Source organism: Miscanthus floridulus, chromosome 1, assembly GCF_019320115.1.
Source record: "Miscanthus floridulus cultivar M001 chromosome 1, ASM1932011v1, whole genome shotgun sequence".
Classification (NCBI taxonomy): Eukaryota; Viridiplantae; Streptophyta; class Magnoliopsida; order Poales; family Poaceae; genus Miscanthus; species Miscanthus floridulus.
Genome location: NC_089580.1, coordinates 67,422,195 through 67,449,088, shown reverse-complemented (window position 1 = coordinate 67,449,088; position 26,894 = coordinate 67,422,195). Strand labels below are relative to the sequence as shown.

At 45.8% G+C, this 26,894-nt stretch overlaps 2 protein-coding genes across 2 annotated transcripts; one reads left to right on the top strand and one right to left on the bottom strand.

Moving 5' to 3' along the window:
• Nucleotides 1–8,092: 8,092 nt before the first annotated feature.
• On the top strand, nt 8,093–20,565 carry LOC136535523 (zinc finger CCCH domain-containing protein 44-like). The gene is made up of 12 exons (XM_066527795.1): nt 8,093–8,765; nt 8,866–8,945; nt 9,551–9,732; nt 11,935–12,886; nt 12,964–13,091; nt 14,885–14,944; nt 15,041–15,091; nt 15,201–15,273; nt 17,090–17,233; nt 17,324–19,129; nt 19,200–19,354; nt 19,472–20,565. Exons 1-12 carry the CDS (start codon nt 8,308–8,310, stop codon nt 20,411–20,413), a joined length of 5,031 nt encoding a protein of 1,676 aa, XP_066383892.1. The 5' UTR covers nt 8,093–8,307; the 3' UTR covers nt 20,414–20,565.
• A 610-nt stretch (nt 20,566–21,175) lies between these two features.
• LOC136486225 (uncharacterized) lies at nt 21,176–26,070 on the bottom strand. Its single transcript, XM_066483100.1, has 15 exons — nt 25,098–26,070; nt 24,902–24,983; nt 24,412–24,798; nt 24,130–24,295; nt 23,873–24,025; nt 23,472–23,569; nt 23,226–23,317; nt 22,926–22,996; nt 22,715–22,850; nt 22,401–22,460; nt 22,228–22,310; nt 22,073–22,149; nt 21,793–21,863; nt 21,647–21,704; nt 21,176–21,554 (listed from the first exon to the last, which is right to left on the bottom strand). Exons 1-15 carry the CDS (start codon nt 25,310–25,312, stop codon nt 21,438–21,440), a joined length of 1,866 nt encoding a protein of 621 aa, XP_066339197.1. The 5' UTR covers nt 25,313–26,070; the 3' UTR covers nt 21,176–21,437.
• Nucleotides 26,071–26,894: the final 824 nt, after the last annotated feature.

Genomic DNA, 26,894 nt, shown 5'->3' with positions numbered 1-26,894 from the left:
ATCGATGAAACTTGTCCACAATCTTTACACATGGTAATATGCTTGAGCAAGCAACATGAATCCAAAAAGATTTCATTGAATATCTTTGTAAATATGTTGTCATCAATTACCAAAAAGTAGGAGATTGAAAGCCCTAGTTTGATTTTGGATAATTGATGAAACCTAGAACTAACCTTTGATCTAAGTGTGTGAATTAAAAAAGATGGTCCAACCCAAGAGATTGAGCAAGATGAGGTCCATGGTGGTGAAGGTGGACATGAAATGAAGATGATCAAGCTCAACTTGGAAAAGAAGAAAGAGAAAAACAAAAACCAAGAAGATCAAGGTAAAGGTATAAGATAGGTTTTTGTTTTGCACTCAAGACACCATAGAGGGTGTGAGTGACTTAGGATTGATAGCCATACTATAAAAAGGGGAAATCTTTGGCTAACCGGTTTATCGAGTGCCACTAGGTGACCTGATTCATGCATTGCATTTTGGAACCTAGTGTGCTAACCTTGACCCATGTAAAATGCTTTGAAAAATGCTAACATACGTGCACATAAGTTCTACACTTTGTGGTTAGCAAGTTGGAAGCAAGGGCAAAGTGGTTGTGGACTTAGAAAAAAAAGGTGGAGAAAGTCCACGACAGGATGCTAGTCGCGGGGTGACCGGACTCACCCCGGTGCGTTCGGTCATTATAACGAGGAGGCGCAGCTGGCCGAGAGGGTCGAGGAGCGATCGGACACTGCCATCGGTGCATCCGGTCATTTGTTGGATGCTGGCGGTTGGCGGTGATCGGACGCGACGCTGGTGCATTCGGTGGGGTATGACGTACGGTGATGTTAGCATCGAGAGCGCAGGTAGAGGAGCAGTGCTAGGACCGGACGCTAGGGCACGTCAGGTCGACGTTGACCTGACGCGTCTGGTCAGCTAAAAGTGGCTCAGAAACCTCTCTGGAAATGATCTGACGCTGTGTGGTTCTAGGTCCGGTCGTTCGAGCAGCGAGTCCGGTCTTCACTTAACTAATCACATGCTCGGGAGTTAGCCGTTGGAGATGAACGATGCTCGTTTAAACGGAGGACACGTGGCGGGAATCCAGCGACCAGACGCTAAGGTTGCTGCATCCGATCACTTCCATGTGCGCGTCCGGTCAGCACGTAGGGCACCCCTCTCTAGCTCTAACGGCTCTATTATTTTAGGGACGTCTATAAATAGTGTTTGGTGAGCTCTAAGGAAACTCTCTTGGTACTTTGACATACTTGACATCCTTGTGATCCTAAGCAAACACCTCCCACTCTTCTCTATTTTTGATTCATCATCATAGTGAGATTAGGAGTGATTCCAAGTGCATTTGCTTGAGTGATTGCATCTAGTGGTACTTGGGGATCGTTGTGGCTTCGGGTTTCTTGTTTCTCTTGGTGGTTGCCGCCACCTAGATGGCTTGGAGTAGCGGAGGAGGACTGGCACGAGTTGGTGATTGTTCGTGATCATCTCCCGGTGATTGTGAGGGGTCTTATATCTTCTCCAGCGGAGAGCCAAAAGGTAACTCTAGTGAATTACTTGTATCATTGAGTTACCTCACTTTTGAGTAGGTTCTTGCAGTGTCTAATTATGTGGACGAGGTTTGTGCAACACCTCTTAGCCGCCGAACCACCAAGTGTTAATCGACACAACGGGGATTAGCGTGCCGGCAAGCACGTGAACCTTGAGAGGAAAATTGGTTGTCTCTTGCCCTTTGGTATTCTCCCGATAATTGAATTGGTATTCATCTTGTGATTGGTTCACTCCTCTACGCGGCGGTATAATTATGCCACTCACGCATTTACATTCCCGCAAACTAGTTGTAGCAAACTCTTTAGTGTAGCTAGAACTGAGAGCTTGCTTTATATTTTAAGTTCTTCTAGTGGAGCTCTTTAGTGTAGCAAGTGTGAGAGCTCTTAGTGAGTAGCGACTTAGCAAATTATGTGCTTAGTGATCATAGCAACTAGAATTGTTGGATATGTGGCTTGTAACCCTTGTAGAGTTAGAGCAAGTTTGCATTTTGCTATTTGTCATACTAATCAAATTGCTCTAGTGATCATGTAGATTTTTAAATAGGCTATTCACCCCCCTCTAGCGATATTAGAACCTTTCAGTAAATTTATATACACATTTAGGGTTTTTTAATTATCTTTCATAAATGGTAAATGTGGTTAATTTAGACAAAAAAAATTCGGGGGTATTCTTAAATTATCTTTCAGCATTGTTGGGTAACTTAGATGTAAGTTGAGAGGGTTATTTTAAATTATCTTTCATAATGATAAATGTGAGTAATTTATATAGAAATTTAGGGAGTTATTTTGCATTATCTTTCATAATGGCATAAATGAATAATTTAGATGCAAAATTAGGGGTTACTTTAAGTATTCTTTATAATGGCAGATGTGGTTCTTTTATAAAACATAATAAATTCAATGGTTATTATTGACGATGAGGATTATAGTCTACCAAATTAAATGCAAAATGTTTCTGATTATTGTAAGAATTTCTATGATTTATCGTTTTTTCTTGCGTGTTTCGTGAAAATTAATGTGGAGGTTCTATTAGAGCCTCTAATTAGTACATTCACTCCCTCCTATCTAGTTATAAGGCATTTCATGTATGTAAAGACACTCAAACTTTATAAACTTTGATCAATAATTTGGCTGACATTTTTTTAACTATTATAGTACAGTTATACAAGCTTGATACTATTAGATTTGTAACCAAATATACTATCTAATAAATAAGTTTATAGTTATAAATGATATAACAAAAGTGAATGGCCAAAAGTATAATTTAGAAGACCATGCCATTGTGAGACTACGCCTTATAAACTGAACTAGAGGGAACAGTGAGAATGTGAGATAGTAAGATAGTGTTAGCAGAACAATTATATGAACTTCATATTTAACCTCTTGATTCAGGGTCTGTTTGTATACAAGAGCTAATTACTAGCAAGCTAAAAATCAACTATAATTAACTCTAGTGTATCTAAATAGGGGAGCTAATATATTGACTATTTTTTTAGCCAAACCTTTAAGTAGTTGTTAGCCAACTAGCTAGCCAACTTTAGCTAATTTGATTTTTCATTTTTAGCTCAATTAGTAACTAGCCCTAACTCATTTTTAGCTCAATTAGTAACTAGCCCTAACTCATCTAAACAGGCTCTTAGCGCTCAATCCAGATGAGAATTATCACATGTGTGACATTTATCAGGGGACTAGAATTGCTCATCCAAGCGGCTGTGAAAATGTGAATACAGTGAGAGAGCAGATCGCCAGGCACATTGACCTGTTGGTATCACAATTCACATTGCCAATTGCCTACAACCTGTTCGTTTGGATGTGGTTTGTCGTAAACGATCGTAAATTTTTAGCCGAAATAGTATTTTTTTCTCACACAAACCAGCCAGCAGTACTTCTTTACAAACCAGCAACGATACAAACCAGCCAACCAAACATGCTTCTAGATCGCCATGAACCATCATGGATCTCTAGCCATTCTACAAGCACGAGTGGCCAGCTTAAAGGTTTAGGCCTGGTTTAGATTCTAAGTTTTTTCACTCTCTTTCCATCACGTCAAATCTTTGGACATATGCATGGAGTATTAAATGTAGATAAAAAAATAACTAATTACACAGTTTGATTATAAATTACGAGACTAATCTTTTGAGCCTAGTTAAGTTATGATTGGACAATAATTGTCACGTACAAACAAAAGTGCTACAGTGCCGAATACTGTAAACTAAACAAGGCCTTAATGTGATGCAGTCCGGCCGATACTCCAGCTTCTGACACCGTGACATTCGTTGCAACAATTGCTCTCAGTTAAGGAGTAATGGAGATCTCTGCAGCTGCAGATCCTGGGCCTCGTTTAGTTAGACCTTGTTTAGTTCCATGAATTTGGATTTGGGACTATTGTAGCACGTTCGTTTTTATTTGGTAAATAGTGTTTAAACATGGACTAATTAGGCTCAAAACGTTCGTCTCGCAATTTCCCACCAAACTGTGCAATTAGTTTTTCTTTTCGTCTACATTTAATGCTCCATGCACGGGCCGCAAACATTCGATGTGACAGGTACTGTAGCAACTTTTTGGAAGTTGGAGTGGAACTAAACAAGGGCTTACCCGTAGATTCGGCGCCCCCAAAATTACTGTAGGTACAGTAGTACAATGTAGCATTTCGTTTATATTTGGTAATAATTGTCCAATCGTTGACTAATTAGGCTCAAAACGTTCGTCTCGCAAAGTACAACCAAACTGTGCAATTAGTTTTTGATTTCGTCAATATTTAATACTCCATACATGTACCGCAAGTTTGATGTGACGAGAAATCTTCTTTTTGCATAGTGCCAAAGTTTGGATTTTGGTGCGAACTAAGGGCGTGTTTAGTTCCGAAAATTTTTGGCTTTTGTCTACTGTAGCACTTTCGTTTGTATTTGGCAAAAATTGTCCAATTATAAACTATTTAGGCTTAAAAGATTCGTCTCATGATTTCTCGACTAACTGTGTAATTAGTTTTTTTTTCGTCTACATTTAGTACTCCATGCATGTGCCGCAAGATTCGATGTGACGGTTACTATGTAAAAAATTTTGGCTTTTGGGTGAAACTAAACGGGGCCTAAACATAGCCCTGGGGTAATAAAGCGGCGCGGATTCGGAGATCAGCTACCTGGCCCGCCCCGTTTAGTTCCCAAAAAATTTTGCATAGTAACCGTCACATCAAATCTTGCGGCACATGCATGGAGTACTAAATGTAGACGAAAAAAAAAACTAATTACACAGTTCGTCAAGAAATTGCGAGACGAAACTTTTGAACCTAATTAGTCCATAATTAGACACTAATTACCAAATACAAACGAAATGCTACAGTGAGCCAAAATCCAAAAATTTTTGGATCTAAACGCACCCTTAATCATCATGGGGATCGCGGGGAAATGCAGGATGCAGGCCTGTTTCTGTTTGATTCGTCGCAGAGACTCGCAGTGGAGTGGCAGCTGTACTGCCGTTCAAGAGCCACCAGACCTGACCAGCGTATCCGCTACACCGAGTAATCTCTCCCAAAATAAAATTCTTTCTCGCTTCTCAAAAGTTAGTTTTTTTAACTTTAACCAATTATATATAAATAATATTAATATTTATAATACATAATTAATATCATTAGATAGATTATTGAATGTACTCTCATAATAAATTTATTTGGAGATATAAATGTTGCATGCATTTTCTACAAACCTAATCAAAGTTGAGAAAGTTTGACCTGTACACATCTTATAATAACTTCTATTATGGGACAGAGCGAGTACTTGCTTCCATGGTGCTCCGTCTTTACGTCGTGTAATAGTAATCAACAAACACCAGTATCCTACTATAGTGTCGTGGGTGCTCGACCTATACTCGTCTCTACTCGATCCGTCCCTAAAAATGGTCGTTCTGGGATCTTGGTGGAGTACCAAGAAAGAACAACAATGACCTACATACCCCTGCTTTTACCATCATTGCTCCACCTTCACGTCGTTCAAGCTCTCTCACTTGCTCACATAGTACCTCCACCGATGAGTGATGAGACAAGTAGCTGAACTATAGCAGGGTAGGTGTACGACCCACAAAGACAGCATCAAACGACCCTCTTTAAGGGACAATTTTTAAAAGCTAAAACTAACTTCCTTTTCGATACATAGGGAGTACATTTTTTCTGTGAGCTAGGGAGTTTGGTGGCCTCCGTTTCTATGGCTGCGTCAATTCGCATGTTTTGGTTCGTAGCCCACGTGTTGCGGCATATGCATGAGTTGTTGTCACGCCGTAATAAAGTTAATTTTAGACAATCTTAGCCAAGGTAGAGGTTTTATAGAGCCGTGGTTCACATATATACACCCATTCCTATAAACGTCTGTTTCATTTCTCAACAGCTATGGCAAGATTCCTTCTTTGCCATACCCCAAGTCTAGCACGGCAATGATTCTTCTTTAAACACGGCAGAAAAAAAATTACTAACGTCTTACTTCAAATCAGCGGACTAGATTATAGTATAACATATATCTCGGTAATTTTTTCTGCTTGTGTTCTGCATTGGTGTTACTACTCGCGATACCCAAAGAGAATCCCGTGAAACGCTACGCGGAAAACACGCATTAGAGAAACGCCTTTCGGTTTCGAGGCAAGTTTCGACGACAATTCATTTGGCGTGAGGTAATCAGTGACTATCACGACACCGCTTGCGTCACGATACTGGGCGAGAACCTGGCAAACGCTCGCGGAAAACACGCATTAGAGGAACGCATTTCAGTTCCGAGGCAAGCTTTCAACAACAATTCGTAATCGGTGACTATCATGACACCGCTTGCGTTAAGTGTTGGTGGGCAACGCGTTAAAAATACTCCCAACCAAACACTAGACTAGAGAATGGCTAAGGTGACCCGTGACGTGCTTCTCATGAGAGCAAACCGAGTTAGCTGGGGGCAAACAGTAATGTCCAAACTCCAAACCCCTGCCCTGCTCTGTATAGCTACCCCGACCCCAGTAGCACGTACTAGTAGTACGCAGCAGCAGGCTGAACGAACGGGTACGTGCTACTGCCCATAAATCCTAAACAAACAAGCGATGTCTGCGCTGCAAATGCTAGCCTTATCGATGGATCGCTGTCCCCTGAGGAACGAGTCCGTGTGCAACCGCTGACTGACGTGTCACGACGTGTTTGGATGCGCGGCGCGCGCGTCAAACGTACCAGGTTTTGTGTCGTCGTCGTGCGCCCCGCTGTGCCACACTTTCGCAAGTTTCTTTTCTTCGGTTCTTTGGCCGAGTGAATTACTGTATTCTCTTACGGACCGGATTAACATCGGATTCCGATCAAGCACCATGTGCTTTTCCGACGTGTACTAAATATTTTAGTGGCCTGTTTTACCCGTGCAGCTTTTAGAGAGGGTTACGTGGTCTTCTCTTCCTCATCCGATCCGTCCACATCGGCACACGAAAAACCAAAGGAGCCTTCGCTATCTCCATCCACTAGCTAAAAAGGCCGTAACGGCGTAATCCCCTCTGATCAGAAACCTGGTGCACGTCACCTTGTTTATTTTAAGCAGGCTGCTTAGCCAACTTTGCACTCAACGGTCCATGAAACAGTAACAGCCATTGGTTTCTCAAGGAGACCAAATGTACACAACACAGTACTTGGTGCATTATAATTGCCGGTGTGTCGGACTGCCGGAGCATAGCAGCAGTTGGAACGTGGGACGAGTCTGTCGAGCACACCCACAAAAGGCAGGCTAGGTCAGGTCAGATACGACGGCGAAGCATGTCGTGGCTGCAAATGCGCGCAACCAAAGGATCGGGCTTCTGTCAATCACGTGCCGAACAAGATCCACAACGCTCGCCCCTCGCCGTGTCAGGATAAACATGGACAGCCTCGCAGGCAGCCCGCACGTTGGGGCTACGTACCGCGCCACTGGCTCCAGAACCTGCTCGCCATGCTATCTTCGGCCGTCGTGGCCGGATCACGCGCGCACGAACCCAAGCGACACAACACAGCCGTCCCCGCGTTCGAACCGCGACGAGCACGAACCGACGGCCGACGCCCACTGCGCCCGCGTTCCGCAGAAACCGGAGGACGGGCGCCAGAAGTCGCCGGGAACCGCGGTGATATGAAGGCGAAACAAAAACTACCCAACTCCGCAGCTCGCACAGGCCAAAAGGTCGTGCGCACCCACGATGCCACGCACGGCCACCGCCTCCTCGACCATCCACTGCGTGAGCGGGGTGAGGTGAGCCCAATAACTGCAGCGACCAAACACGCCACCACCCCGTCGTCGTCTACAGGCAACAAGGCAACACACGTCTCTGGCTAGTCTCCTCCGGGTCCCGGGTCCTCCCGTCCAATCGCCGAGGGACCAGCCAGCGCCGCGCCCGGCGCCGAAAAGAAAAGAACGCGGCCCCGCCACGCTTTTTTCCCTGTTCCCTGTTCCGTGCGCCTGCCCTGCCGTGCCGGTGCGGTGCGCCCCGCTCCCGGCCCGGCCGGACCCAAAAACCACCCAGACCGCCGCGATTTTTTACTGGAAAGGCGCTTCCCCTGTTTACGCTAGCCCGCCAGCTGGCCCGTTTGGCCCCAGCCTTCCCATTTCGAGCTTCCGCCTCGCCCTCGCTCTCATCTCTCTCCCTGCCTGCCCACCGCTCGCAGTCGTACACCAACCACCTCATTTTCGGGGCCGTGAGGAGAGGCCGCGCGGCGACGACGAGGCAGGCCTCGACCGAGGGTGGAGGACGAGCTAGGGTTAGGGTTTTTGGGCTAAGCCTTGGGTGGGGCTGCTGATCCATGGACGGGGGGACGGGCCCCGGCGCCGAGGTGCTCTCCCCGGGCGAGGCCGAGTGGCCCCCAGAGCTCCGCCTCCCGCCGCTGCCTCCCGTGCCGGAGCCGCCGCCTCCGCCCGCGCGAAGGGCCGCCCCCCATCTGCACCTGCAGCCGCAGCCTCCTCCCGCGGCGGCGACGAAGAAGGACCCGTCTCCGCCTCGCCACGCGGAGGGCTTTGATGACCAGCAGTTCCTCGGATCGATCATGGGGCCTGCGGCCCCGCCCCAGCAGCAGCAGCAGCAGCAGCCGCCGCCGCCGCCCGCCGCCGCGGCACCGGTGAAGAGGAAGAGAGGGAGGCCGCCGAAGAACAGGGACGGTGCGGCGCCCGTGCCTGCGCCGGTGAAGCCGGTGAACAAGAAGGACGAGGAGGTGGTTTGCTTCATCTGCTTCGACGGGGGCAACCTCGTGGTTTGCGACCGGAGGTGCGCGCGCGCGCGCGAGATTTGCTGTTGTATTACGTACGGAACAGTAATGCAGCTTCCACTTGATTGCGCGTGCTGATAAACTTCACTTTGCATTTAGGGGTTGCCCGAAGGTGTACCATCCTGCATGCATCAAGCGAGACGAATCCTTCTTTCGGTGTCGGGGCAAGTGGGATTGTGGTGAGCTATTCTCTTCTGGACTGCGCCTTCTCAGTGTTTAATGTCTACTCATTTCTTGAATAGATACTGAGTAGTACTACAAATATTAATGCTTAAGTAGATGTTATTATAGCACTTTGACATTGAGAATGCAAGCCAAGAGCTGTTGAAGAAATAGGAAATGTTTGAAATAAATAAGTATACATTCAAGCAGAAACAGATGGTAATTAATGCATATACTCCCATAGTAAATGAGTTAGTCAGTTATGGTAATCTTGCCATCTCATTTTACTCCAGCATGCAAATGGGAGCTGATTCAATCAATGTTACTGCATATATGTTGAATTGGTAGAAGAGGACAAAATTAGCAGTATAGCTCTTGCAATGTGATTCTTTGTTGGAGATTTATGTTTAAAGACTGAGCCAAAAGGTATTTATTGTACTTGGATTGACATAGGAGAGAAGAATGTGTCCTTTGGCATTATATGGTATCTGGATAGGACAAAATTATCTTGTTGTGATGATTTATAGAAGTACAATGTTGAATATGTGCATGTACGAGTCGTTGTTACAATTCAAATGTGATGGTTTCATATGCACTTATTTCTTGATGCCACACATATCAGGTTGGCACATCTGCAGCAGCTGCGAAAAGGCAGTACAGTACATGTGTTATACTTGTACGTACTCTGTCTGCAAAGGATGTGTCAAACAAGGCAAATTCTTTGGCGTTAGAGGGAACAAGGGCTTCTGTGACACATGTTATGGTACTATATTATTGATAGAATCCAAAGACGATGGTGCAAAGGTACCAAACTTTTAACTCTTATTTGTGCTTTCCACTTCTTCAGCTAGAGAAGCGTCTTTTACACACAGATATGTATAGAAAGAAAGTTAGGTGCTGCTCTCAGTGAAGAAGTAAAAGTAATTGAATAAATATCGCCTATGCAGCACGGATACAGATACACATATCGGTATCGGAAGGATACGGATACGCAGATACGGCAATTTCCTGAAAAACCCGATACACGGATACGTTTTACTATTTTTTAAATAAAAATAGATAATAGTGCATATTAAAATGAATCTTTTCCTAAGCGACATATATAGATTTCAAAAGCTTTATTTCGGATAGGAGTACGTACCCAATCCAGCATGACGACGCCCTTGTGGCTGTGCAAGGCACCGGAGGCCTTGCCGAGCTCGAGCCGCGCTGCCCCGTGACGAGCTCCAGCAGCAGGATCCCGAAGCCGAACACGTCCGTCTTCTCCGACGACTGCCCCATGGAGAGGTACTCGGGCGCGATGTGGCCCACGGTGCCGCGCACCGCCGTGGTGACGTGCGAGTCGCCGTGGTCCAGCAGCTTGGCCAGGCCGAAGTCCCCCACCACGGCCTCGTGGTGCTCGTCCAGCAGCACGTTGGCCGACTTGACGTCGCGGTGGATGATCTTGGGGTCGCACTGCTCGTGCAGGTACAGCAGCCCACGTGCGGCGCCCATCGCGATCTGTTTCCACGTCGCCCAGTGGGGATGCGGCGTGGGGAGCAAAGAAATCAAGCAGCAAGTAGATGGAGAAGAAGAGGGAAGGGGATTACCTCACGGGATCCACGTCGCAGGGTGGAGGCGAGTAGGGACGGAGGCGAGTGGGGGTGGATCCACGTCGCTGGCGGCCGGCGGGCGGAGGCGGAGGCTCGTTGCTGGCGGTCGGCGAGTAGGGACGGAGGCTCGTCGCCGGCGAGCGGAGGCGGAGGCTTGTCGCCGGTGGCCGACGGCCGGCGAGCGGGGTTGCGGCGCTGCGCGGGGATGCGGCGCGACGCGGACAGCGGACAACGGACGCTAGGGCGTCAGGGCAGAGGATAAGGTCAGTCTTCCTGGGCTTCCACTGGACTGGGCCGTATCAGCACGCAGGATACGTGTCCGACGGCGTATCCGATTTTCACGAAAATAATAAAAAAAAGGATACTCGGAGGATACGTATCCTGGGCGTATCGGACACGTATCCGTATCCGATACGTATCGGATACGCGATACGCGGCTTCAGGGACGTATCCGTGTAACATAGAATATCGCTATTGGTCCCAAGCTTTACTTAAGCTTCATTTGGATACCTATACTTTTAAAATTTCCGATTGAGCCTTCAACCTTCAGGATATGATTAAATAAATACTTTCAGACAGCAGGCTGACATGGCATCAAGAAGTCATAAATTGGCACCACAAGGCATGAGACAGCCAGTCCATAAGTTGTGCTAATGTCGGAAGACAAGTCTTGATAATTGATAAGGGATAATTTGGCATACACTGGTTTAATTTCTTATTGATATTTTTCCACAACGAAATTCTCATCTTGCTACTGAGCCATGGTTTTGTGTTAAGATCCCTTGTTATTGCATCTTTTACGCTATTTTCAATTGTCATATAAAATGCCATGCCTTTCCTGAGGTTTTTTACATTAGTGTTTCAAAGTTTGCTACGACATATTGTGCGTATACTGTTGGTACCTTTTTTTAGTTGATTTATCTAGTGTATTAGCTGAAGGGCGGGCCTGGTGCAAGCGGTAGAGTCTTACCGCCTGTGACCGGAAGGTCCCGGGTTCGAGTCGCGGTCTCCTCGCATTGCACAAGCGAGGGTAAGGCTTGCCACTGACACCCTTCCCCAGACCCCGCATAGAGCGGGAGCTCTCTGCACTGGGTACGCCCTTTTATCCAGTGTATTAGCTCTAAGTTTTTGGTACGGGTTGCCTCGCCATCAATTTAATGTTCAAAGAATAGTTTTAGATTGAAGGAATGTTGGATAATGTACGTGGAGTAAAAAACTGGCATCACCTTTAAAACTCAAAATGTCATAATATTTTTAGTAACTCATGCCTGTATTGACTGGTCAATCTTGTAAGCTTTTGCTTTTTGCAAACACCTGCCTGAAACAAGCAGTACTACTTTGTTGACGTACAAATACCTTGAGCAAGTAATGGTTCCATCCTAGGTCTGTTGGTGATCCTGTTTTGCCCTTTCAGGTTGGTGTTGATTTTGATGATCAAAATAGCTGGGAGTATCTTTTCAAGTTATATTGGTTGGATCTGAAAGGGAAGCATTCACTAACGATTGAAGAGCTAAAAAGTGCCAAGACCCATTGGACTGTTCCTACTACTGCTGGTAGGAGAGAGAAAGAGGAGTCATCAGATGAACTATATGATGCAAGCAATGACCAAGATGCTACTTTTGACATTTCCTCAAAGAAACGGAGACAGAATAACTCTTCAGGAAAAAGAGGACGAAAACGTAAAATAGACGGTGGCATTACTTCAAGGAAGTGTGGAATCTCAATTAACAGTGCTGGAAGCTTACCAAATGGATCAACAGGTGAAGGGATGTCCTTGCCAGGTGACACAAAATGGGCATCATCTGAGCTATTGGAATTCATTGGACACATGAGAAATGGTGATAGTTCTTATATTTCCCAGTTTGATGTCCAGGTTCTTTTGCTTGAATATATAAAGCAAAATAACCTCCGTGATCCTCGCAGAAAAAGTCAGATTATCTGTGATGCAAGGCTTAGCAGTTTGTTTAGAAAACCATGTGTCGGTCATATTGAGATGCTAAAGCTTTTGGAAATGCATTATCTTGTGAAACAGGCTCCAACATTGAATGCAGATAGTCAGAGAGCAATTGATTCAGATTCGGCTCAAGTAAACAATGGAGGATATAATGAGTTGACTGATAAATTAGGTTCTGATAAGAGGAGGAAGGCTCATAAGAAGATTGAAAGAGAACTGACAATTAATCCAGAGGATTATGCAGCCATTGACATGCACAATATCAATCTAATTTACTTGCGTCGCAGCGTGATGGAGGATCTTATTGATGAGGTTGCTGCATTCTCTGACAAAATTGCTGGCGCTTTTGTGAGGATAAGAATTTCTGGTCTTGGCAACAAGCAAGATATGTACCGACTGGTGAAAGTTCTTGGTAAGATTACTAATACTACAGAGTATAGACCTGTGATGCTAAATACTTATACTACCTGGGTTTAATTCTATATGTAGGTACACATAAAGTTGCAGAGCGATACACTGTCGGTAAGAAGACAACAGATTATGCTCTTGAGATATCTAATTTAGAAAAAAAAGAGATTATCACAATGGATACGATCTCAAATCAGGATTTCACAGAGGTAATTAAATATAAGACAACAATTCTATGATGATGCATCCAAGGATATGTAGTGCAGACATTTAATTTTCGAGACCTAGTAGGCTAGTACTGTAGAATGAACCTTCCTGATTGTGATATATATTATATATCGGTTCCCTTTTGTTGTTTAATTAACTCACTATATACCTTTAGCACAAATCAGCATTATTACAAAAATATTATAGATTGTTTTACAATTCAGTTTGTGATTTTTTTATAACACCAAAAATACCATACTTGGGTTTTCTGTTGGTAATGTTTTTTTAGCACTTATCTTTATTTTAAAGTTCACTTCAGCAATGAAAATCATTACTCCCAACATAGAATATACCTTGTTTTCTTCGCTAAAATTACGGTAAAGTCAATTTGGATCTTAAATCTTAATACAATTAAAACCACAAGAGTTCAGTGAGAGATTGGTGTTGAATGTCATTGTATACAGTTCATATGTTTTTCAAACACAGTTGTACGAAATCTGGTCTCAATTATTCCATTCAATCTGATAAAATGCAGTATGTTGCTTGTTTCCTTGGCCTCTTAATTTGTTCTTGTTTTTGGCTAAATACCTTTATGATGCGGTATACTGTTTACATTCTTGGAAGTTGCTGATAATGTATAAATCGTCCCATAGTATCGTCCCATGATAGATATATTGTACTCCCTCCGTCCTTTTTTATCTGTCGTTCTCACTTCACGAGAAGTCAAACGTATTCAACTTTGACCAAATATATACAAGAAAATATTAATATTGGTAGATATCTAACATACAGGTTTTGGCTTGGCCCTCCGGGGGTACTCCGATATTGTTCCCATTTATGGTATATAATTAGTATCATTAGATAGATCAACAACAACAACAACAACAACAATAACAACAACAAAGCCTTTAAGTCCCAAACAAGTTGGGGTAGGCTAGAGTTGAAACCCAGCAGAAACAATCAAGGTTCAGGCACGTGAATAGCTGTCTTCCAAGCACTCCTATCTAAGGCTAAGTCTTTGGGTATATTCCATCCTTTCAAGTCTTCTTTTATTGCCTCTACCCAAGTCAACTTCGGTCTTCCTCTACCTCTCTTCACGTTACTATCCTGGCTTAGGATTCCACTACGCACCGGTGCCTCTGGAGGTCTCCGTTGGACATGTCCAAACCATCTCAACCGGTGTTGGACAAGCTTTTCTTCAATTGGTGCTACCCCTAATCTTTCACGTATATCATCGTTCCGAACTCGATCCCTTCTTGTATGACCGCAAATCCAACGCAACATACGCATTTCCACGACACTTATCTTTTCGTAGGCTAACATTCTGCACCATACAACATAGCAGGTCTAATCACCGTCCTATAAAACTTGCCTTTTAGCTTCTGTGGTACCCTTTTGTCACATAGGACACCAGATGCTTGCTGCCACTTTATCCACCTTTGATTCTATGGCTAACATCTTCATCAATATCCCCGTCTCTCTGTATCATTAGATAGATCATTGAATATATTTTCATAATAAACTTATTTGGAGATACAAACGTTGCCAATGTTTTCTACAAACCTAGTCAAACTTAGGAAAGTTTGACCAGCAGGAATACCATAGCGACAAATAAAAAGAGACAGAGGGAGTATACATGTTGGACTGTTTTTTCACCATTTTAGTTTAGCTAGCTATTTAAATGCTTAGTTCTCATTATTGCCCATATTGAATCTATTATATACATGTTGGACTGTTTTTTCGTCATTTTAATATAACTAGCTATTTACACTGTTCATTTGCATGCATCGTGTAGGAGGAATGCAAGCGCTTACGTCAGAGTATGAAGTTTGGTCTAACTGCCCGGTTAAAAGTGGTACTGCTATGATTCAATATATGATGACAGATCTGATTCCCAAGTCTATCGAATTTACATAGTCTGATATCTCCTCTTTCCTTTTTAATCAATCAGGGAGATGTCTATGAGAAAGCTAAAATCTTCCAATCTCTGCGATTTAAAGATGTAAGCAAAATCTTTTAAAGGAACATTTGCCGCTTGCTGAGCCATGATTACTTTAGAATTCCTCTAGCTTTACTTATAACCTGACATACTTTGCTAAATTCTTTTCCAGTGGTTGGAAAATGAGAAACAGAGGCTGAGCCATCTTCGTGATCGTGCTAGTGAAACTGGACGTCGAAAGGAATATCCTTTTTCTCTTAATAATGCGCTGCTCTTACAGTTTCCTTGGTCCTGTGTGTTAGAGTATATTTGGTAGTTATATAATTGCCTCCAGGGAGGTGTCTTGCCCCCCAAATCTCTATTGCTTACACTGGACCATCAGTGGCAGAGCTAGGATTTTCAAAGTCGGGTATTTCCAACATAAAAGACTTAAACACAAAATTATATGTGATAAGATAAATATGAGCGCAAATGATTCACATTCTAGGTGCCACCATAGAGATAATTCATGCCAATTGGTTTGTTATTCATTTTTTTAAAACTCTAGTAGGATCTACATGAAACTAAACATTCGTGTGCTGCATGGTTGACTAAACATTATAGGCCGTGTGTTGCCTTACAGCGTGTTGGGTGCTAGCACTACTTGCCGGTAGACCACTCCATTGTTCACGAATCGGTTATTCTTATACTTTTGGTTGTCGCTTAGGCGCTGTGCCGGTAGCAGGCCTAACCTAGGGCTTTGATTCGGTTATTCTTATACTCTTGGCTGTCGCTTGGGTGCTGTGCCGTTTGCAGGCCTAACCTAGGGTTTTGATTCAGACAAAGAGTTAAGGAGATAGGGGCTAAAAATGGTGATGGGTGGCAAGACTCGAGAGATAGAAAGAGATTGAGGACACGTTTGGATGTTGCCGCCAGCTTGCACAACCAATTTGCGTCTATTTACTGGTGGCAGCGTGGTTGTTTGTATTGGCACCAAGTGCGCCCACACAAGACAAAAAAAAAAAGAAGGAAACATTGGCACACAGCTAAACTTAGACGACCGAGTCCTTCGCCAATGCTTGGCCTGCCAACATGTTGGGTAAGTGGACAATAGCTTCCAAACACGCCTAGAGTCATGTATTATATTATGACAAGGCTATTGACATAGGTTACCTCATAAGCAGGAGGATGGCCAACATACTAATGCAGGAGTGCGGGACTAGAAAGAGAGTAGCTAGAGTTTGATGGGCTGCTCAGGAACTCAAAAATCATTTTGGTCAAACACAAAACTATGTATATACATGCATATATTTTACATATACATGGCCTTTTGCAAAATAAGTTGGGTATTCCTGGGAATACCCAGGAATCACGCTGCGTCTGCCTCTGCCCATGTGGACCATTTATTTGGATACATTATCACTTGGCTTTTTCTTACACCATGCCTAGTTGTGTGTGCTCGATGGAGAGAACATTTTAATATCATCATTAAAACTGTTATTTGGTATTTTGGTAAAGAATTAATCGATAAGGATACTATTCAAGCAAAGTTGACATAGGAATCTTCAATTGTCCCTATTAGAGGTTTTAAAGTTTCAGCGAAACCTGTGCTAGAAATGCTTTATAGGTTTTCAAGGTACCTTAGGTTTCATATAAGTTGTCTTTATTCTTTTGTTCACTTTTGTGCCTTTGGATTGGCCTTATTGATTTGTAATTTTTTGAAGAGCATAGAAATCTTGTCATCCTCGAATTCTGAGTGTTGAGAAATGAACTTTTGCACCTTTTTTTTTACCTAGTGTTAGAGAAGATTCTCTATCAAAGCAGCTTTTGACAAATATGATTCGTATTTTGTTGCATTTGATGTGACACATCTGTGAAAGCTTAAAGATTTATGCTATGGCCTTCTTTTTTATTACCATAATTTTGCGGTCTGAATCTTTCTAGAGAAAATTATTATCAACAGGGGTTCCTTTCTTTGTTTATCTTCAAATTTATTGAATAGCCTCAGGTGTCTTAAAGGTCCCACTTTGCCTACGTCAATAATGAAAATCAATATTTATGATCCTTAACTATATCATACATTGAGAGAGTGTGTAGAAAAGTTGCAGCTTCTGAACACTCCTGAAGAAAAAGAACGCATGATTAATGAAGTTCCAGAAGTACATGTTGATCCCCGGATGGATCCAAGTTATGAATCCGCTGAAGAACCTGATTATAAGAAAGCTGGTACTAAATTTACCTGAACTGTTATTATTCTATAATGACGTGTTCAGTTATATTGAACTTCTGCGAACTTGCTTTCTGATTTGTATGCAGTTGATTGGACCATGCATCGGAATGGACCAGATCAATTATTTCCAGGAAGAAAAGGGACAGAACTGAATTCTGTGGAGAATCATACACAAAAGAGTCTGGATGCAAGCGGTCACATTAGCAGTCTACCTACAGAGGATATGGACCATAGATCAGGTGCAGGAAGTAACATTAATTTAAACAACATGGCACCTGAGCCTGCATTACTTGGAGTTTTATCAAATGACACCGAGCCAGAAAAAGTTTGGCACTACAAGGACCCTAATGGAAATGTTCAGGGCCCATTTACTCTTTTGCAGTTATCCAGGTGGGCAAGTTTTTTCCCACGTGACCTGAGAATATGGCTTACATTTGAGAGTGAGGAGAACTCACTACTGTTGACTGAAGTGCTCCCAAAGCAGCAGAAAGATTTTATTCAGCCTTCAGCAGTTACTACCTGTGATAAATCAATATGGGCAGGCTCTGGTCAAGATAGAATTAACTCAAATGCAAATAACTCTTCCTCCCCTATGGGTTATAACATGGTCTGTTCTTCTGCATTATCTAGCTCGTCTGCTGAGTGTTATGATCCAACAAAAGATCTAAAGCCTCTGGGTGGAACTTTGCCATCAAGATCTCCGAAAGATGCTCATGCTTTGCATGAGGTCCAGAATCAGGTTAACTATTCATCCACAATTCTATCTTCAGCTGGTCCATATGTACCACCCGGTTCTCATGATGAAAGGGTCTCAAGAGACAGGGTTGGGGAATGGAACAGTAGTCAGGACAATGGTGGTATTTGGAGTCCAACCACCAATCATAGTCGGAAGAGTAATGCGCAGCAGCATCCTGATGGTTGCACTGGGAAGCACCAAGTGCTAACTGAATCTAAATGTAGTTCACATGTGTCAGTTCTTACTCCACAACAATCTGAGAGAGACCCTGCCACTTCCCTTAGTACTACAAGTCGTCCGGAGTTCAAAGCCATGTGCCAGCAGGAAGGTTCTTCATGGAGTTCAGCTACAAATGCTGGAACTCATGACCTTCAGTTATCTATTGCTTTAGCAAAGCCAGAGACTTGTTCTCCAACAAATCCTGTTGAAGACAGAGATTCGAGTTCTGCTTCTGCTGTGTCTTGTCAGTCAGGGGCTCCTGCCTGCATTCCCCAACCAGATCCAACATCTACATCTAATTCAAGGAAGATCGAGGCAAGCATGGATCAGCGTAAAACATGCCAACCTGACACATCAAGTGAATCATTTGATCAGCTTCCTGAACCTAAAAGTGGCTCACTCATTCCCTTGAAAACTCAACATCTTGAGTCCGAGTACCCTAGTCCTATACCAAAACTGGAGGGAAAGGAGACTTCCGTGAACCAGTCAGGATCAACATCAGTAGCACATGAGAATTTAGCTACAAAGACATGTGTCCGCGCACCTACTAGTAAAATTGATAGCTTGCAACCACTTAAGGAAAGATCATGTCCAGCAGATAGGGACTCAATCAATCAATTAGAGCATCTGTTTGAAGAGAACGTGATAAAGAGAAATAACAAAGTGGTCAATCCTGTATCTGATGCTGAAGGCATTGCTGTATCAGATGTGTTGGAATCGTTAACAGAACAAGATTGTGCTTTACAAAATTTAGTGCCAGCTTCAGCTGAGGATGAACAACCACAGTGCTCTAGTCCTATTGCATTGTCCCCTTGGGGTGAACCAAGTTACTATCAGGGTGAAGCTGTTGATTCTGCTCTATGGGGCGTCCAAGATGACCCTGGTAATGACATGTGGTCAATGCCTTCACCAACACCTGGTATCCAGACTTCATCAGGTTAAGATGCCTATCTTTTTCTGTCTTTGCTTCCTTACACAACTTTTAGTCTTACAAAATTCTTCTACAGGTCTTGGAGCTGATGGAAAAGACGCTTCATGCATCATAGAGGAGGCGAGAGCGGACCAAGGAGTTAGTGCTTTTGTCGAAACATTACCAACACAAGGGGAGAAAAAGATGGAACATGCAAACTCAAGTGCCTCAGGTTCTTTAGTGCCAGAACAGGTAATGTTAATCATATATCTAACTGGTGTAAGATTCCAACTTGATTCGTCTCTTGACTAGAGGAAAAAACTTAGTAACACAATGTTCTAGCTAATATATTGCTTCTGAAACTTTTAGGTAAAACCAAAAGCAAGCACTGCATCAGGCCCATCTCTAGATGGGAGCACAAAAGCTTTGGGTTGGCAACTGCCAGGCTCATCTCTAGAGGGGAGTGCAAAAGCTTTGGGTTGGAAACCACCAGCCTTATCACTTGCAGGGATTGGTAATGCTGCAGGTTCACAAGCATCGTGTCCCTCTACGCAAGGGAGCACAAAATCTTCAGGTTGGCAGCGAAGTTCATCCCCGGATGGGAGCAGAAAAGCCTCAGGTTGGCAACGGTCAAGTACATCACCAGAGGGGAGCGGAAAAGCTCATGGCTGGCAACGATCAGGTTCTTTTACCCAGGGGGGTACAAAATCTGCAGGTTGGCAACCCTCTGGTTCTTCCATAGATCGGAGTGCAAAAGTTGATGGCTGGCAACCAACAAGTTCGTCTCCAGAGGGAAGCAGAAAAGCTTCAGGTTGGCATTCATCAGGTCGTGAGAGCTCAAAGGTCACATCTGGTGCCAGCGAAAACCATAAATTGTCTTCTAGTCACCAAGCGACGACACCAACAGGGAGGCACTCTTTGGCAAAGAAACAGGGAAGCAGTGACAAGGGTGCTGCTGGTTGGGAAGAGGCTCCAGGAAACTCTTTGGAAGCATCCAAGAGACAACAGGGAAACAGCGGCAAGAATGCAGGCTGGGGAGAGGCTTTCGGAAGCAACAGGAGCTGGCATCCATTGTCTGGTAACCCGAGTCGGGGCAGCCAGGGGAATCACCAACATGACAGGCATTTTCACAGCAGTGATTCACGGCGGGGTAGCTCAAACTACCCTAGGAGGTCTGACCATCGTCATGACCATGGCAGTGGTGGTTCGTCAAGACCCTCGTCAAGAGGGCAGTCGCAGAGGGGGGTATGTAAATACCACGAGAATGGCCACTGCTGGAAGGGTTCGAAATGCCAGTACCTGCACCGGTGATTGCCATTGCCGTGGAAGCGGAACGCCCGATTGCCTGGTCGCTCTCACATTTTTGTATGGCAGCATATTGTTTCGTCCTAGTGAGTATAGGAGAACGCTTATTAACCGTGTCGGCACCACTAAGCTGGTAGTAGTACATATCCTTCAGAGGAGGAGCATGGCTAAACTAGGATTTCAAGTTTATCACAGGTACTGATGGCCTGGGATGAAGATTCTCCGCTTTTGGTGCAGGAATGCACCACTTTTGTTAAGTTAAACGGAGCTGTGGGCATCTACAAACATGAATTTTCTCCCTAGGTCAGGGTGCTGTGCAATCGTACGAATGCCTACGGAAGAGCTGCATGTCCGAATGACTACGGAAGAGCGGCCACCGGCCGGCGGCAGACATGTGAACCTGTACCCGTACTGACGCGGCACCGGCAGCCAAGCACTCCTGGCAGAGCCTGCACGGCTCTTTATACGGATGCTACCTCGTCGTGTCGTGGTGTGCCACTGGACCTCCACCTAGGTAGGTACGTAGGGAGACTTGACTGTTTGGTTACGGGCCGCAGCCTGCTACGCTCCATGTGCGGCGTCGCGTCGCCACGTGCGCCATCGCTCGGCTGCAAGTCACGGCACCGCGCGTGCCGGCACGGTCATGCCCGGTCACGATGTGCCGCGGCGCCGCCCGGTCACCTTGACCTCCACGGCAGCCACGGACCACTGGCCATTCGACCATTCCTGTGGAAGGAGCTGCCGCCCCGGCGATGAACGTCGATCCGCCTCCTGCGAAAGGCCGAGGCAGACTCTGACCGGCAAGTTTTCTCGACTAAACCGTAACAGGCGAATAAGGTTTGTTTCTACAATTCGTAACACACACACACACACACACACACACACACACACACACACACACACACATTTACACCACAGCAAATTCCAGAGGCACTTCAGCAGAACATCCCTTTATTTACTAGTCTATCGCTAAATTCAGGCTAGCTGTAGCTGCCGGCTGTGGAAACTCTGAAACACAGCACGGCGCTCTTTATTTGGTGCAGGGATGGAACACGGGGTAGTAGGTGTTTAGCTCAAGATGGTCGAGAATTTTCTCGAGAAGCGACAAGTAGGAAGAGTGCCCGACAACGAGCTCGGTAACATCAACCTGTTCGTCCAGCAGTGATTCAAGTAAAACGGGTGTAGTTAGAGACAAGCTTGTTGATGTTAGTGAACAGGTTGGATGCCAAGAGCACTTACGTTTTCTACTCCAGGGACATGTACGTCCTGGATGCCGGCCAAACCTTGTGTGAACAGGCTGAGTCAGCGTATACATTTTGTCAGTCACAGAGACAGCACAAACTGCCGAAGTGGCCTGCATACTGGAAGAATGGACGGGGGTGTACCTAGCGCGGAAAGTGACGCCGAGAATCCAGTCGTTCGTGGAGTAAACGTTCACAAACCTTCCAGCGACCATCTGCAATGAGGCAATGCCATTTGATTATGCTAACAACTGAGGCTGTCGTCTGGAGAGATTTAAGAATAGCAGAAAAAGCTGTGGTTTCTTCAGGGAGCAACCATGCATCAGTGTCTTGTTTGGAGCGCACAAGTGTACTGTGTACAGAATTTTCATGAGAAGGAAGTTTGCCACAACTGGTTCGGAAAAGAAGCTAAGATTCATCATACCTTCCTCGCAGGCTCCCACATCTCACCTTGAACTGAAACCGGCGCACCTATGAGCACGGCCCTCTCAACGATTCCCACTGTCAGTCACAAACATGTCAGCAGAATAAACAACTAGTACAAATGATCTTCCCCATGTGCAGACAGTTTACATGTACCGTTATTTCCCAATTGCGCTAACTCCTGCAAGCACTTGAAAACAACACGAGCTCCTAGCGAAAACCCGACCAGAGTGACAGGCCTGGAATCATTTTGGTGCCCGGGCAAATATTAGCTCCATAGAGAAAGGAAGTTTACTGAAGAAAGTACTGTACATTGTACGCAGAAGGACCTGCTTCCTTGCAATCCCTTGAGCAGAACGTCAGCAAGCATTTTCCCAGCTTTATCTGACCTGGATGCATCTACCAGGTTAATCAAGCCGAAGCAGGCACTAGATCTATCTAGTGAACAGATCAGCCATTTCATTAGACGAGGCTAAATTTAAGAAGGAACCAAAATTTCATAGTGCTTAGCTGCTCATAGTAGAGCTAAGTTTCAATAGTGACATTCAGTTTTACACAGCTCAAAACAATTTACATCGTGTACAAAAGAAGAACACAAAATAATAACCAGAAAATGCTAGCAAACTAGAGTTTGTAGTGCTACCTGTCAATAGCAACAGACCATTTGCTGTCTATAAAGTCTGCAGCAGACACCAAGGTAGCAGGCCATGCAAATGCTGAAATAATACCATTTAACACAGTCTGCATTGCACCTTCCCTCATCAACTCAATTGCTAGTCCTACAGTCATAACCAGATTGTTTCAATTAATGATGGAATGATGCAATGCAAATTATGAGTTCAGGTGAAAATTACTTGAGGCTAGCCAATCCTGTATTGCTGTGCTGACGCCAATTACATGCTTAGACTCCCACTGCAGAATGTACCTGTCAATATCATATCAGTAAAAATTTCAGCAATGCTCTAGTTATACAAGGCAGTCTTCAAAACAATAATGCACTGCAAACTGTTTTCCAGACATATAATGACCTTGAGAAACTCACTTCTATCCATGCTATCTGAATTCTTTATTCAAGATACATTTTTTTTATTTCTGTAATATGGAACTGCATAAGAAATGCAATGTTCACCATTTAACTGCTAAAGAACAGGTACCTCTCTAAGTTAGTTTTCCATCCTTCCCAAGGCTTTGAATAATCGTCCTCGGAAAAAGCAAATCCAGAAACAAAGATGCCAACTGCTAGGCGCTGAAAGGGGAAAAAAGTAACGAATATCTGATCAATAAATTTCGTTCGTATGTTTTTCCTGATTCCTGAAAGACAAGAACTTGCTTTGTGCCCTTTTAGACCATTTGGCATCAAGCAAGTCACACTGCACATAGGAGGAGAACAAAAGACTCACACCCTGGCTATGGTTCTGGCCAATGGTCTTGAACTCAAATTCTTTCACATTTCCGATTCTTGTGGCCATTTTCGTCCCAGTCAAACCAGCTCCAGCAGCTGATTTCAAAAGATAATGATTTAGTCTCTATGGACTCATGATCAGAGACTTCTGAATTTAGTGCCAGTTCATAGATGCATAAAAATCAGTAACACGTTTCCTGTTTCTTCACTCATTCCCAAATTCAACCGGTTCACTACTATTATTACTACTACGATGATGATGACGGCGACTACTATATTTTCACCAACAATCGGTAAGTGGTACAAAATATAGGAATAAAAATCAACAAAAAAATGATGTGAAATGAAAAAAGTGTCACCAGAGTAGTAATTAGTCAGGCAACATTTTGTTAGGCTCACCTCCAAACGATGCTGCAACTGCTACAGAGCCAGCAGTGTGTCCAGCAGCAGTAGCTATGGCAGCAAAACCACTAGCACCTATAATAGGCACAAGTGTATGCAATGTTGGAACTAGAGCAGTGAACCCAGCAGCAATTGCAGGGGCTGCTAAGCCTGTCGGATTAGTGCAAAAATTCAGCAAAGTTGACCACAAATATAGTGTCCAAACTTATCAAGATTGATCTGACATTTCAAATGAACCCTGCTATAATCCATACCCCCAGATATAGCCATCAATGTTCCTCCTGTCAGCGCGGCTGCGCCGATGATCCCACCACGCTTCCAGTTCTCCCATCTGCTATTCGGTGACGAATTCTCACGTGACTGTTCCTCCTCCTTTGCTGCAGCCATAGCAGAGCAAGCAACCATTATCTCGACAGCTTCCTACAATGCCAAGATACCCAATCACAAAACTGTACTGGATGCAATGCAAGAATATATGTAGCGTATGCAATCTCGTAGCTAGCGATGCTGGATGCATGGCGCGATGGACGACGAACCATCTTGTTCCAGGTGACGTCGAGCCAGGTGGCGAGCAGCCGGAGCGCGACGCGGTGGCGGGCGTCGTAGCCCTTGGTGACGCGCGGGGACCCCATGCCCTCCTCGGCCATGTTCACGTCCGCGACGCACGCGGAGAGGAGCATGTACAGCACCGCCATCTTCCGGTAGTCCTTGGTGCGCGTCGACGCCGCCAATGCCTGGTCGTCGTCGTCGTCGGAGCCGTGGCGGCTCTCCGGTCTGAGCGCCTCGGCCACCGATCCGACGCCGCCGCTCTCCAGGCCCATCGCCATCGCCTCCACGGCCTTGGCAAGCGCCAGCTCCTGATCGGATCGCTCGGACCGGGCCTTCTCGTCGTCGTCCTCGTCCTCGAAGACTTTGCGAAGGAACTGCATCCGATCCACGGCAAGAGGACGCACGGTTCAGGATGAATTGTTTTGCATGCCACTAAGACGATCGAGGTGAACTGAAGACGAAATCTATGGTGCGTACGGCGCCAATGTGGTGCTTGGGATCAGAGGACGCGGCCGTCTTCTCCACCCCGACCCAGGCCTTGGGGTCGATCTCAAGAAACCTACAAGAAACGGTGTCACGTATCGTCATGCGCGCATTTGATGGAGAAGAATGCCTGCATTATTTGGGCCGGTGGAATGGAGAGACCATGCAATGCATGATCGATCGTCGTCACCTGAGGACGGGGCGGAGGAGGCCGCGGGACTCGTGGGTCCAGAGGTCGCGGGCGTCGGGTTCGACGGCGGTGGCCGCGTCGGGGTGGGGCTCGTCGTCGAGGCCGTGGGAGCCAAGGAGGACGGTCTGGTGCGTCTGCGCCTGGCGGAGCGCGAGCGCCAGGAGCGCCCCCGCCGCGTACCGCTGCGTCTGGCCCAGCGTCGACGACGTAGCCATCGTCGCAGCACAGCCTGGTTGCCACCGGCCTGATCGCCGGCCGGCGCGTGTGCGGTGGGAGGGAGGACGTACGCGGGGGCGGGGGCCGGGGCCGGGGGTGCGTGAGTGACTGACTGGTGGCTCGGTTCGGCGAGGAGGAGGCGAGGCTGGGCGTCGATCGCTGATCGATCAATCGATCGATCACAGGAACCTTCGCGGTCGCGGCTCTGCTCGCCCGCCGGCTGGCGCGGGCGCCACGGCCACGGTGCAGTGCGTTTGGGTCGGTACGGACCGAGACGTGCGGTTGGGTTGGGTTGTGGGACGGGGTGGGATGCCCAGATGCAGTGGGCTTATTGGAGAGGCGCTGGCCGAGAGCACCTGATGCCCAGACTTATCTTTGCGCTATACTCAGCCCACGGTTGAATTGACCCATCATGCTTCCCTGTCCAGCCCAAATCCTCAACCCTGCTGCTATTTTTTTTATATTTTGCAAACATATTAATTCCGGATGTCGACTTGTACGGACTATAGCAGCGGTTGACTTATGCGTATGGCTGTATCTGTACGCAAGCGCGGGTGATTCAAATCAAACTTGAAAGTTTCAAACGGGTCACTTTCTCACCAACCGCAAGCAAAGCTTGCCGCCGCCGCCCCGCCACCACCTACCACATCTCACTGGCCTGTTCAGATGGGCAGATCCCAAGATGGGTCGATCGCGAGTCGCGACAATCAAGAGAGTCAGAATCAGCAGTCAGCGGTCGACACCCATCATCAGATGTGGCCGCCCTGTGGCCAGCGGCGGAGTCAGGATTTCACGGCGGGGTGTATGAAAAATTTTCAATGCATATATGCAATAGTAATAAGGGGCAAAATCAGTATAATTTTTAGAATATATGTTAGGTAAAATATATTTGGGAAAATTAGTTTCATAGCATCAAAGATGACGAGATTCAAAAAATACCACTCAAATATCACGGCCACGTGAAATACCACCGAAAAAACAATCTATTACCTGAAACTACAATTCTGTCACGATTTGAGCTAACAACGTGAATCCACTGCTCCTCCCTTCTTCCCACGTGAGCACTAGTGAAAATCCTATCCCTTTCGTCTTCCTCACCTCCGGCGTAGGTCACGCTGAAAAAACCACTTACACGAGCAGCCGCCGAGCCAATCCACACCATAAATTCTAGGGTGGGTACCCCGCTGGGTCAACAGGCCAGCAGGACATCTGCCCAAGGCTGTTTCTTTGTCTCGTTTCCATAGCGTCTTCTTCGAGTCCATGTTGCGCAGATTCAACTGCGGATTCAGGAGGCCTAATCTTCGCTGGAGATTTTGCTCACACTCGGCCGCCGCTGCTTGTGCCCAACCTGCTCGAGCTGCCGCGTGCCTATGCGCGAGCAGTCCGCCGGGCCACCCTGCTCGAGCCGCCGCGCGTCGGAGCACGAGTAGCCGCCCGACCGCCCTGCTCGAGTTGCCGCGCGCCTGTGCGCGAACCTCCGCCGGGCCACGCTACTCGAGCCACTGCACGCCCACAAGCGAGACGCCGCCGGCCGACCATGCACATGAAGCGCCGCCGCAAATGCACTACTCGAGCTGCCAA

Coding starts and splice junctions, on each gene's coding strand:
- LOC136535523 (XM_066527795.1), top strand. CDS start 8,308: ATGGACGGGGGGACGGGCCCCGGCGCCGAGGTGCTCTCCCCGGGCGAG. Junction 12,887..12,963: donor CCGACTGGTGAAAGTTCTTG/GTAAGATTACTA, acceptor TTCTATATGTAG/GTACACATAAAGTTGCAGAG. Junction 15,092..15,200: donor AATCTCTGCGATTTAAAGAT/GTAAGCAAAATC, acceptor ATTCTTTTCCAG/TGGTTGGAAAATGAGAAACA.
- LOC136486225 (XM_066483100.1), bottom strand. CDS start 25,312: ATGGCTACGTCGTCGACGCTGGGCCAGACGCAGCGGTACGCGGCGGGG. Junction 24,026..24,129: donor ATTGATGGCTATATCTGGGG/GTATGGATTATA, acceptor CTAATCCGACAG/GCTTAGCAGCCCCTGCAATT. Junction 22,851..22,925: donor ACAGGATTGGCTAGCCTCAA/GTAATTTTCACC, acceptor TTATGACTGTAG/GACTAGCAATTGAGTTGATG.